This window comes from Palaemon carinicauda, chromosome 2 (assembly GCF_036898095.1).
Source record: "Palaemon carinicauda isolate YSFRI2023 chromosome 2, ASM3689809v2, whole genome shotgun sequence".
NCBI lineage: Eukaryota > Metazoa > Arthropoda > Malacostraca > Decapoda > Palaemonidae > Palaemon > Palaemon carinicauda.
In genome coordinates, this window is record NC_090726.1 from 149,347,539 (window position 1) to 149,361,868 (window position 14,330).

The 14,330-nt window shown below is 34.7% G+C and overlaps 1 protein-coding gene across 7 annotated transcripts in view; it reads right to left on the reverse strand.

Moving 5' to 3' along the window:
* LOC137627752 (homeodomain-interacting protein kinase 2-like) overlaps positions 1–12,437 on the reverse strand; it is a 162,152-nt gene extending 149,715 nt beyond the window's left edge. For all 7 annotated transcript variants that reach the window (XM_068359083.1, XM_068359092.1, XM_068359074.1 and 4 more), the window contains exon 1: positions 12,094–12,437. Coding sequence is in view for 4 of the 7 variants with exons in the window: in XM_068359074.1 (XP_068215175.1) it covers positions 12,094–12,134 (41 nt within the window). In the remaining 3 variants the exon portion in view is untranslated. The remainder of the gene's footprint in view (positions 1–12,093) is intronic.
* Between the last annotated feature and the right edge of the window lie 1,893 nt (positions 12,438–14,330).

Sequence of the window (14,330 nt, forward strand, 5' to 3'; positions counted from 1 at the left end):
CTACCAAGAACGTTGAGACCAGGGAGACGTTTCTCCTCTTAGTCTGACAAGAGCTGTGGAAGGAAGATGCCTCCTTTCTGTTGAAATACAATGTTGTATTGTCTGCATGAAAGGCTGTTCTTCCCTATCACTAAATCTTTACCTAGGGTTGGGGCCTTAAATACTGCGAGCAGTTCTAAGCAATTGATGTGAAGTCTTACTATTTTTGTATTTTATAGACTCGAAAAATGAAGAGTCCAAGGTCAAACCCAAATCTGAGTCTAACATGTCTTAACAAAATCCAAAAACTGGGACTTCAATTTCTATGCTGTAGAGATGATCTCAGTGGTTCCACATGAAAGAACTAGTTTGGGAAAAGAGGCGATGAAAGTTAATTTGGGGGACAATGCTGTGTCACAATATTCCTTCAGATGTAACTGCAGCAGTCTTATACATAATAAATTTCCAAAGAAGTCTCAGTGCCTAGAAGGGTCAAAACCATGCTGGCAGGGAGAAGAAGTAGTACTTTGAATTCTTTTAATGAAGCAAGGAAGAAGCCGTCCTCTTCTCACTCGGTAAATCAAATAAAGAACTGATTGATCTAGAGACAGTTATGATTATTTCTGATTTAAAAGAATCCCCAAGTTAGACAAGCTTTTCCACTTGGCCAAAAAAATAGCTACATTTACTGCAAGTTTCGCTTAGAATTTTGGTTTTCGCCATTAAAATGGCAGATCATCGAGGGTATGCTCTTGAAATAGAAAGACCCTTCCATATTTGGGATTGTGAATGCCCACAGCATCTTATTCTTCAACTAGAGGGGCTATCAGTAGTGTGCAGACCTCTGCCACGCCAGCTTATTTCTGGACCTTGATCTATGACCTAAGACTTTCAAAATTGAATCATTTCCACATCTCAACATAAAAATTAATCCTTGGAAGTTTCACTACTCTATATGTAAAATTATGACCTCCTCCACGGCAGCTTATTTCACAACCTTTTGCTCGACCTTGGCCTTTGACACACAAACTTGAATCACTTCCATGGCTCAAAATAACAATTAATCCCTGAAATTTCACTAATCTATGAGTAAAATTGTAACCTCTGCCACGGCAGCTTATTTCTCATCCTTTTACTCGACCTTGACCTAGGTCTTTCCCAATTTAATACATTCCACATCTCAACATAACAATTAATCTCTGAAAATTTCACTACTCTTTAAGTAAAATTGTGGCCAGGAAGTTGTTCACACACAAACAACTGACAAACGGGGAAAAACATAACCTCCTCTCCAACTTCATTGGTGGAGGTAATAATACTGACAATATTGATGATGTCCTTGGCTTCATATGTAGTACATAATTTGCACATCCCAGAATAAAAACCTACAAAAATACAGTATGTATGTACACACTTAGGAAATATGAGGGGTATTAAAGGAAAAAAAAAGAGGGCTCCATCATTACAAATGGTCCAACAGAAACTTGAAGGACTTGCATGTTATGATTACTCCATACAAATAATGATGACGGATAACTATTCTTTAAAAAGGCTACAACAGCATTGTCATTCCAAAAGAACTAATAAAACCAAGGGAAATTATTTCTATTAGGAAATGACTGCTGGTGACAATCCACTAGATCAAATTAGTGTTGTAATTTTTCTTATGACCGGTAGAACTACTGTACTCCTAACAGAAAATAAACTATTATACCTAGTAGTATGCACTTCTGAGAGAAAACTTCATCTACAATATTAACAACCAGTAGTTACCAGGACATGTAAATATTACAAAATCCATAACAGCTTTTTCAAGTCAATTCAATTACAGATGTGTGTCATCATCTCTTACTCCTATCGATGCAAAGGGCCTCGGTTAGATTTACCCAGTCGTCTCTATCTTGAGCTTTTAATTCAATACTTCATTCACCATCTTCTACTCAACACTTCATAGTCCTCAACCATGTAGGCCTGGGTCTTCCAACTCTTCTAATGCCTTGAGCCCAGCTAAACGCTTAGTGAAATAATCACCCTTGGGGAGTGCGAAGAGCATGCCCAAACCATTTCCATCTACCCCCACCTCATGATCTGATGCACATATGGCTCTCGCGTAATCTCTACTATAGTTTCATTTCTACTCATGTCCTGCCATTTAAACACCAATATTCTTCTGCGGGCTTTGTTCTCAAAGCTACTAATTCTATTGGGGAGTGTTTCATTGTCATATCATGACTCAAGTCCATATGGTAACAATGATCTCACTACACTGATATATAGTCTGATTTTTATATGTAATTTCAAGTGATTTCATTTCCAAGATGTACTTAACCTAGTCATTGTCTGATTTGCTTTTTTCAATCTTTCACTAACCTCCAAATTCTAATGACCCTATATTGGAGATCATAGTTCCTAGATACTTAAATAATTCTACCTCATTAATCCTTTTCCCTTACAATATTTCATCTTCCATTGCATACTCCTTTCTCATCATCTCTGTCTGTCTTCTATTTATCTTGAACCCAACCGCGTGTGATATTTCATGCATTCTGGTAAGCAAGAATTGCAAATCCTGTGCTATTCTGCTAATCAGGACAGCATCATCAGCATACTCTAGATCTGCTAATTTCCTATTACCAATCCATCTCCACCATCTCCGACTGTTTTACGCCTTACTAAATCCATGAGGAGGATAAGCAACATGGGTGATAATACATTCCCTTGGCATGCTCCACTGTTCACTGGAAATTCATTTGATAGCACTTCTTTAACAATAACTTTGCACTTACTATGCTCATGAAGAGACATATTTAAGAGGAACGCCATAATAATGCAGGACTCTCCACAAAATTGGCCGGTGCACACTATCAAAGGGTTTTTCATAGTCCACAAATACAGTACCATCAAAAGAGGATTTCTATATTCTACGCATTGCTATACAACATGTCTCAAAATGAAAATTGGGTCAGTACAACTTCTACCTTTTCAAAATCTAGCTTGTTCATCTCTCAACTTTTCATCAATCTTTCTCTCCGGTCTCTTTAGAAAAAGCATACTATATATTTTCATACCTGTTGTAAGTGTATTTCTCTGCCATTTTCACCAACACTGTGTACTTTGGTGAAATAATTTCTTTGATAATGAAATTTTCAGGAAACCTGATGAACATAATATGTAAATGATATATATCATAAATATTGTGTTAAGTACAGCACATCAAACATGAACATATGTTTATAAAAGAGCAGTATCTACATTGTAAAATAATGATCAAGAACTGTACTGTACAGTACTGTACTTCATATGGAATTTCATTAATGTAGGTATCTTGTTTTTAGAAAATGGTAGCAGGTTATAAGTACTTTTCATTGTTCAGCATTTGTGTAAGGAACATAGCCTAGGTCCCTTTATGGAGTGAAAATATGATAAAGTACGTCAAAAATTGTCTTACATGGGGTCTCTTAGAACCAATTAAGGATGTATGGCATGTCACTACTGTATGAAGTACTTGCATCACAATGGATAATACTGTAATAGTGGATGCAAGAGTCATATTTCTTTATTTCACTATAATCTACATGTATAACAACAAATGTGTATTGTAAAACTTCTGTGACATGACAAGACTACTTAAAACACCAGAAGAGTATTTTCCTGATAACCTATTGCACATATGGTGGTAGTAAACATATCGACAGTCTAAGGTGCATATCTCATCTACTGTATTGAATAATATTCAAGCTCAATACTGGTACCCACTGGTTTTAGCCCCTATTTCTCTGATGCAAACACAATGAAGTTCTCTCCCTTACAGCTTAAAAAACCTACAAACAAATCATGAATTCTTTTATAATGCATATGACTCCTTATCAATACGGTGGAGTGATACAAGCCATCAAGTGACTAAACGTATATTATAGTTACCATTAATCTGTAGCCCTACATATTTCTTTTGCTACTTTACTGTACTTTCATTATATTAATCTGCAATTATTTTCTTTACAAAAAATGGTATTCCAGCCTATATTCTCAATACATTATTACCTTTCCCATAAAATATATTATACCTTTTTGGTTCAGCCGGTTGATGTAAGTCTCATTAAACAGTTCATTTGTTATTCATTTAATTTAATCCTAATTTGCTATACAGTATTTTCAATTTCCTTCATATTAATTCTTGACTTACTCCTTTCTTTTCTGCAATTAGACTGCTTCCCTAGCAGGGCCTTTGCCCCAGTTTAATTCTGCTTTTCCCACTATGGTTATAATTAGGTTTTCAATACCTAATAACTAATAACAAGAATAGCATATCATTTAACTCATCTTACAACCACCTAATATACTATGAATAACATCACTTAACGCTTTTACCCCCAATGGATGTACTGGTACGTTTCACAAAACTCATCCCTTTACCCCCATGGACGTACTGGTACGTCCTTGCAAAAAAACTGCCATCTACATTTTTTTTTGCAAATTTTTGATAACTTTATGAGAAACTTCAGGCATTTTCCAGAAGAATGAGACCAACCTGACCTCTCTATGACGAAAATTAAGGCTGTTAGAGTAACTTAAAAAATATATATTGCAAAATGTGCTTGAAAAAAAAAAATGCCTGGGGGTTAGGGGTTGGAAAGTTCCAAATAGCCTGGGGGTAAAAGGGTTAATATATGAATGGTTCCAATATTTGAGTATTGGTACTGTATATGACCTCATTTACCCTTTAAAAACCATTTGGTATAAATGAACACTCAGGTTCTGCTACCTATACCTTTACTCTATTTCCTCTCAAAATCATTTGCAATGGTAACCTATATTACACACATACTTTTCACTGTTCCTTAGTTAATATTACTATTAAAAAAAAAAAGAGAGAGAGAGATTAACCAGACCAATGAGTCAAACTGACTCTTACAGAGCTGGCCACTGTTCCTTGAAGTCTTACAAAAGATTTCATATGAATGCACATGCCTCACATACTGTAATGTTATCAATGCCATTATCTATTTTCAAATCCTATGATATAGAATTGTATCTTCCTGAAATAATAATGATAATTTTGGTTGATGTGATCACATTTACTATTTACAAACATTTTATTTGCTTCGTTTTTTTACTTTACCTATTCATAAAGTGACTATTGTTATCATTGCAATTATTTTAAATTTGTTTAAAATAATATATCATATTTAGAGAACACATATTTTCACTTACAGGTATTCAAATCAAAAACATTCTGTAGTGTTGTCATAATTTACACTAAGCAACCGCGGTCCTGGGGTAGGATTTGAGAGTTGCCACAGGTTTTATTTCTCTTCCTACACAATATATTACGATGTGATATATTTTGTGTGTATGTCAATGTATGTTATGTTTTTTTTTCATCGTTCATGTTTCTAATATGTTAATATAAAACCAGCTTTAACTGAAAATAATTACAATTCGCCCCTTTCCCTTGCAAAAAACGCTAAAGTCCATCTATGGAAAGGTTTTATATTATTCATAATTATATAGGTAAAATAAAGTTATAAACATTAAAATTTCTACCAGATATTGTTTTATCATGAAAAAAAATAATAAAAGTTGATCAAGTTCACAAGGGAATTAGCGAGAAGGAATAGAAAATTGCGCTCAGAAGAGGCTTATAGCAGTCTCCCATACAGCCGCTCAAGAGGCTTGTAGCAGTTCTCGGGTTAAATGGATAGTAATAAGCTGTTAGCAAGGGTATTCTTGATATTTCAGGAGTAATCCAACAAGTCATGATGTAAACATTCAAATGTCTGACCAAAAACCAATATTAAGGGAACTTCAACTTGCATTCAGCAGGATTGGGCCAAATAAAGTATCTTCATAGTATACAGCACTACTGTAATATGATACTCTAATTTTTTGCCAAATACATGAACCTAATGTTCCCCCAACTAATTATGTCTTGTTATGGTCATTATTTCCAGTGTAAATCCCTTCTTTTCAAGTTATCACATTACATTTACATAAAACTTAGGAGGGACCCTCCTAATGGGAAACGAGGCTTTCAGGGTGTTGTGAAACCAAAAACTAATGTATCATATCAATCTAAAAGGATATATGTTGTATATTCAGTATACAAAATCATATCATAGCCAACAGGAAAAATGCACCTTTACACAATGTGTCACAAGTAACAATCCTACAAATACTGTATTCAACAAAATGAAAATATAGCGAGCACAAATGAGTGTGTTCCAACTAGCCTAGTACATACATGACAAGTCCTTACCTAGCCAGGGGACCAAACTCCTCACCTAGAGGGCCAATAAAAGTCACCACCAAAAGTCATAAAACATAGGATAAGTTCTAACCAATCCTTGTACAGTACATCAACCTTACCTGACAAGGATCAAGGTAATTTCAATACAGTGCATCCTATTATAGCAGTTTTCTTTCTAGCATATAAGATTGACATACTGTATATCTTACCGCAAGTTTGGGGAGTATGGCTATGAATGAATACACACCTCTGATACTGGTACATGTATAGTATCTACCAGGTAAATATAATTTTTCTGGGGGAAAGGAAGACAATTATTAGTAGAAGGGGTAGCTTCCCAATGAACAAAAAGCAGTCCCCGGTATTGCTTTATTTTAAGAGCCGTTTCTTAGCCCTAACACAGAGAAACCCTACACACTACAGAACCTACAAGATATGTTTGTAGCATACATTCTTAGGTATTTAGAGTATCACACAGCATATTCAACATTAATTGTCAAATCAACATTGTCGAAGCACTTAGAAAACAAAAAAGTCTTCAGTTTCTTTGATGTCTAGTGAGAGCTTATTATACAGCCTTGGATGCATATATTTGCAGGCTCAGGAAACTACAGAAGAGATACATCTTGGCTCCAACAACTTAAAACCATCTGTAACTATTGTTGTGTAGACACGATTCCTTGGTTACAGTGTAGCAATCTCTTAGATATTTTGGATATCTAGTTCTGATAACTTGAATTATTGCACTTATCTTAAACTTTATTCTAGCTTTAATAGTCAGACAGTGTAATTCAATTAGTATAGAAGTAATCCTTTCTTGGGGAGCAGACAATTTTTCTCAGGAGGGGACACTTTATCAAACTTTTTTTCTCACGGAGGGACACTTTTTTATCAATCTTCTAATCTCGAGAGGGACACTTTTTTTTATCAATCTTGCTTCTCTATATATTGTTTATTAATTCAAGTTGCATTTTGGGTAGATTATAATAGAAGGAATTTAGCAGTCAATCCTGGTTAATCCGAATAGCAATGCTTTTAAGGTATTATCCAGCATTTCTTACTAAATTATCTATTTGTGTACCAAAAGACGAGTTCCAGTCCAGTGATGGACCTAGGTCACGAACTCTGCTAGATATTGGGACCAGGTTGTTATTAATATTTAAGAAGATTGTCACCCAAGTTTGTTAAGTTGTTTTTCTTTCCTACCACCTTACACTTGGTTTTATTTTCATTTATTTTTAGTTGGTTAACAGTCGTCCATACCCTAACACTAATAAGAACCTGGCTTAAAATTTCTGCGGTATCATTTACAGATTGGCAAAGTGGAGTATCATCTGTAAATAGTTTAAGTTTCACCTCATATCTCTAGTACTTTTGACAGACCTATATCTTAGTACTTTTGATAGACCTACATCTTAGTACTTTTGATAGACCTCCATCTTAGTACTTTTGATAGACCTCCATCTTAGTACTTTTGACAGACCTATACTTAGTACTTTTGACAGACCTACATCTTAGTACTTTTGATAGACCTCCATCTTAGTACTTTTGATAGACCTCCATCTTAGTACTTTTGATAGACCTCCATCTTAGTACTTTTGACAGACCTATATCTTAGTACTTTTGACAGACCTATATCTTAGTACTTTTGACAGACCTACATCTTAGTACTTTTGATAGACCTCCATCTTAGTACTTTTGATAGACCTATAGTAGTACACTTCACTAGGGTACCCATCTAATGGATCATAAGATGAAATAGTTTCCAATCTGTACATAGTACGGTACAGTAGTTTCTGACAACCATGTAATCTTTCAGATACAGCACTTGAAAAAGCTTGATCTTCAATAAAAATGAACTGTAAATCAATAAGAAACAGTTCATGCACAACTATCTCAGAACTTCAATACTAATTTCCCGTAAACCATCAAACCGCAGCTCATGCACAACTGTATCAAAAGCAGCACTAAATTTGAGTAATATGTAATATAAAGATACCACATTTGTTGTCATCCATCACTTCCTGCTCATCATTTATAGCAGAGCATATAGCTATCTCATAAAATGTAATTGTCTGTATGCTGACAGGTTGTCTGTCAAGGCTTCAATTCAATGGAAAAATAAAATACAAAAATGATTCAATAGAGGATATGATATCCTATTACACAAGAAAATGGAATAATGATATACAGTAGTTACAAAATATTGATAAAATATGACTTAGATGATTGCCGAATTATGAGGCATCATAAATACGGAAAATTCGACTCAGTCCTTATGTCGATCGCAAGTCAACGACTACCTGTAATATGTGGATAATCCAGCACCCTACCAGTACCAAAGTTGCTGGATTAGTGACAGCCTACCTGTATAGGAAATATTTATTTCAATGTTGATAATGTTCTTAAAATATTCTATTTTTCCTTGTTGCCTTTCCTCACTATTTTCCCTATTGGAGCCCCTGGGCATATAACATCCTGCTTTTCCAACTAGGGTTATAGCTTAGCAAGTCATAATAATAATAAATACAACAGTACTCTTTATATTTGATCTTAAGCTGTAAATATTTCAAGTTATAATTCACTTGCCCCTAATATTCCCAACCAATTCTTATAGCAAATTCTATGTTGGTGGGAAATTAAGAGTGGCATATCTATACCTGTGGCCCATTCAGATACCAAGTTGTAAAAAGTAAGCTATTCTGGAATACTGCAATGATGAACGCTGAATACCAATTCGTGTCATACTTTGGGTAGGGAGAGCATGAGGTTTCAATGTTCATTTGTTGTCACACAGAGGAAAGACAAATTAAGTTTTATTGTATGGAATACTTATACCCCAGATATGCTGGTGTACCTATATTTGATAACCAATTTATATATAGTGCAATATGCAGCTAAACTGGTGACACTTTTTTTTATTTTTGTTTCGGACAAGTGTTGTTCTTAAGTTGTCCCCAATTAGTATTAAATCCTATACAGTATTTCACTTTACATTGGTCACTTTTTATGGATAATTTTATCATTGAATAATGTTGGATAATTAAAAAAAAACATTTCATGCTAAAATGATATTTCAGAACAAAAACTAATACTGAATGATACTGTAGCATGAATCCCTTTGTCAACATGACTCCACGAGTCATTGAGTCTAATCTTTGAGCTGTCTGTCTGGATAGTAGGATTCAAACTGGGAAAAAGGGCATCTAGATGGAGAACAGTTTAGCAGAGCGCTATAGTCTAATGATAATTTACGCATTTGGGATATGATTTCAAAGTTATTACTTATTTTATGGTTATGTCGTTTAATATATAAAACAAACGTTAGTTAGGATCATGATTTCAAAACTTGCAATAAATTATAACAAGTCATAGTTTAGACTTAAGTCAACGCTACTTGAATAATTCTAGTATCCCAATGGGTTTCTTCAGTTCAAGGAAAATTAATAAGTAAATAAATAAATAAGCGAGGTGGTGAGTTATCTTCGCTATTAAAAATATAATTAATTCTACCTTTCTATCATTTTCCTTATACTTTACGAACGAAAGACTATAATCAGATAACATATTCAGGCACACGTGTTACGTGCAGATTCTACAGAAACACAATAACGACGTTTCTTAATTTACAATATTAATAACAATGGTGTTGATGAGGATAGGATGGCTCTGGAGTCTAGGCCTATGCTATTGGCTTTATAACGCTTCATTATCTTTTGCAGTTGTGCAGCAGCATTGTCTCTCACTTCCAAGCATGGCTTTTCATTTATCTCCTACATTGTATCATTTAGCGATGTATAAACAATTTTTTCGTTGAGGTCAAGACGATTCGTTATATCTAATTTCATAATCTGGAGAAATAAGCTTCACTTGATTTATTGTACAGATATCTGGCAGCTGTAGGGTAGCTGCAGCCATATTTAACAGAGGACTTGCTTGTGAGTGCCACCATGAGACTGCCAGTTGATGTATGGTTAGACCCCGCCCACAACTACATTTCCGATACGTTCTTAACGTTAAATGCATAACCATGGTGGCTAAAAGGCGACTCAAAATATTTTTTTTCATTTTTATCATAAAGATTGGATTAATTTTTCCCTAATGATCTAGCTATTTTGATAAAAATATAGCAGCAATTCGCTAAATTCCTGCTTAATGAACTATATCTTTTATTTAGCATAGTTTCAAAATGCTTCGTCTAGGGACGAACGAAAAATCACTATATTCAGGTATCACCAGTTTTGCTGTATACTGTACAATGCCAAGTGGTAGCCAGTTGCTACTGCTATGTGTGAACTGCCCTAGCAACAATTATGCCAATATCAACTAAAATGTGCAATGTCAACAGACTTACTTTTACTTACTTTTGTCATCACTAGGTAGTTTACATTTTATTTCTCTCTAATTATTTGTTTACTATCTTTAAAATACTTTCAAATTTTCATCTTAACTCTTTATGGTGTGATATGATGCTTTAATCGGTATATCTTTATAACACTATAATTTTAGTGAAGTTACGATAGCTAAACTTAACCCTATTAGGAAAATAGTTTTACTTCATGGTAACAAAATAAAAAAAAACTATCTTTACCAACATGATTAATTATAAACCTACTAAAACCCTAGTTTGAACCCCATTACCTAATTTGGCAATTGAGAAAACCTTAGATACCTACTTTCGTTAAAAATAACCTTTTCTTATTTTTGTTTTGGTGATTATGACAACACGACCCTGAGAACAGTTCAGAAAATTCCTGAACTTTGACTTCCAATTATCTGTATTAGTAGTTCTCATACCCATTTGTAAAATATAACTTTTGTCTTTTATATGACTTTTTCTTTGCCAACCTCCCACCTCCTCAGTTCCTAAATAAACTCCACTCCTTTAGATATTAGCTCAAATTATATCACGATTTAAAGTCCTTATTTGATTACTATTTAGAATAGATGTCCGTATTAACAATACTGTACCTAAAACAAGTGGCCATTCCCCTTTTTGGAGGAAATACTAAGTGTAACTGGTGTGTTTACATGAATTTAGAATATTTTGGTTATAATTAATCATGTTAAACTAGGAGATAGGTCTGAGAAAACCAAGTGCAAAGGGTGAAGCCAGTTGTAAAACAAACACAGGGTTCAGACTGTGTTTTAGGTTAGACTAAAGATATGGCAGTCAAGGGGGGGTGGGGAAATAACAGGGGACATAGAACTCTAGCAGGTAAGGACACGGCTCCGGTTAGTTAAAAGGGGAACCTTAAGCCAGGTGTTAGGCTCGTGTTTATATGTGTTTTCTCTACTGAAATGTGGCTTTTCAGTCATAACTACTTGAATTTTAACACGTCTAGAAAATGAAAACTCTTGGATTTCGCCAATTGATTGCGTCAAAAAGAGTTCAAAGTACCTATAAATACACCAGGGCCTCTTCTTATTTCTTCAACAAGAATACTGTGCTGCAGTAAATATTGAACAGGGAAATAACCCAGAGAGACTGACTTATGAGCCAAGGGCAAGACAAAATTATAATTATGATAAACTACATTATATTCATATACATCACATTGACTTTCTTCAAGAACGACCCATACCCGAGGTTACGTGACAAAACAAACAAGCGTTGGATGATAAGCAACTGGCAAGACAACCTACCTACTGTTACAATAAGACCATATTGTAATCCTTGACGTCCCACCGAAAATGTTGTTCTACAAACCAAAAAAACTAAAGTAAACAAACCCTTTCGGAAGAAGTATGGCAGACCTTGTGGTGTAGCAGCTGCCAATTTTACCGTTGCCTTTATGCCTTTTCACCAGCATTCTCAAACTAATTGAACCATAAGAAGTATTCCTGTAGACCTAAAGGCACCTCACCTGCTGTTCTCACTCCTCCTCCCAGCTGCGTCTTGGACCATAACGTAGCAAAAATTGTCCAACGTCAGTACTAGCCTACGAGTTTGTTGTCAGCCATTTTCGTTATATCCAGTTTGGCACCTTCGTTCACTCTCTCTTTCCCTCTCAAGTTTTCATTGTACAACGTTTACTTTTCCACACACACATCATTCGCATTACTCTCGTAGGGGTTTCTGGTCCCGTTTCAGATCCTCGTTCATGATTTAGGCCCCAGATGTGAACGGGAATCAACTTTATAAATAGGAAACCCCTCTCCGACAGACACACTAGATTTTCACCTTAAACATCAGACTAGTAGACGGTTCCAATATTCTCGAGGACTCGCCCAAGCAACAAGATATTAAGTATTATTTTGGTGGTATTGTAGGCAACAAAAAATATCTTTACTTTTTATAAAAATTCAGATATGCTATAGATTATTTTTACAATTCTTTGTTGTAGTTTTTACGTGAATAAAGTAGTGAAAATTTATCGTAGAATAGTTTGTTGTTTTCTTTCTTGTGCAGTATCAATGGCGATGCAATTGACCAATGAACGAACGAGTTTACGTGAGAACCTAAAATTACACACTTTTACCTGAAGGTCAATAATAAAATAACATTGTCAGCGAGTTACTGCAGCTTGAAATGGCAGTGCTTGTACAGACAATGTGTATTAACTTTAGGCTGTCAAGATATATCAGAAATACTTTTGATTTAGAACCAATTAACTCGATACACCCTCCTGAAAATGGTCGCCTTTTGCTTGAGGTCGACCGTTGCCAATGATTCACGAAAGTATATACTTTTTTTTGTTTAAAAACAGAGATTAATCGTATTTTGGGTTCAATAAAAACTTCATAAATACTTCATTAAACTTTAAAAAACTATAATGATACAAATTAAAAGAAAGCAATGATAACTTGTAGATATTAGAAAATTCCTTTTTATGGCAACACTAGGAAGTGCACGTGCAGCAGCATCTACGTTTGTGACGTCATATTAGACCAGACGAGCTTCTAAACAAGCAGAAACTTTGGTGAACTAAATTTAATTTATTTCTTAAAATTGTTATATAAGTATATTCTTGTAGTAAACTGTTCCAGAAACAATTATTTATTTATGACGCAAAATGGCTGCGAGAAGTTTTCTACAAGTTATTCACCAATATTTCAGTCTGCCAGCGTAATTCTTTCTACGATTCTACTTAAACATAAACAAATAATTAGACCCAATATCAGGCAAACTACCAAAATTTTATATGCAAATAAAGGCTACTGGTAATAAGTACAAACAAACAGCTTCTGATTAGTATATTTTCTTTCCAAAGGAAATGTGGTTAAGTGAACAGCTCCCAATGTTCGACTAGAAGAGGAAAAATATTTGCCAAACATTACTCTCTCTCTCTCTCTCTCTCTCTCTCTCTCTCTCTCTTTCTCTTCACTAAAAAGTGATATAGTTTTGCATACATTTTTTTCTCGTAATATCTCAACAGATTTGGTAACAGAGTGTAAACTAGGCTCCGTTTTACGAAGTATGAAACAGCACATGATTTGCATTTTTTTTTTTTTTACAGATGTGAGCGTGACTGTTTATCGCGGAAGTAAATAAAGTAGTTTCATGCTTCTAAAACTAATTTAAAAATAAATTGACCTTAAAACGATACATAACTTGGGATACTTGTTCAAAAATAGCATCAGTCACTCAAAGGGTGCGGGCTGACAATAATAGGAGAAATACCAGCAGAAAACTAAGAATTTCAGTTCGGTGCTTCTTGAATATTATTAGTGACCGCCAGAGAGTGGTTGAGCATTTACAGAGCGTTATCATCTTTTTTGTGTGTGTGAATTTATGAACATCCTTTACTTGTTCTATCTCAAAAAATGTTCGTGCGTACCCATAAAGACGTGAGAATACACAGCCCTGAAGGGAGAGTGGGTATGGCCCATGGCGGGCACCTTCGTACAAGAGTTCAAATCTTTCTCACTTTACTGCATAGCTGCAATAAATTAAAACAAATAAGGAACAAAAGCTGATATTATTCACCACCCCCTACGTTTTTACCATGTAATATACCACAGCCAACATTTTTATGCTTAAATTATTTCAAGAATGTTTTGGAAATATTGTATTTAGTATTTTTTTTTTTGTGATTGTAGGACGGCAAGTCTCTCTCTCTCTCTCTCTCTCTCTCTCTCTCTAGGCCATATATATATATAT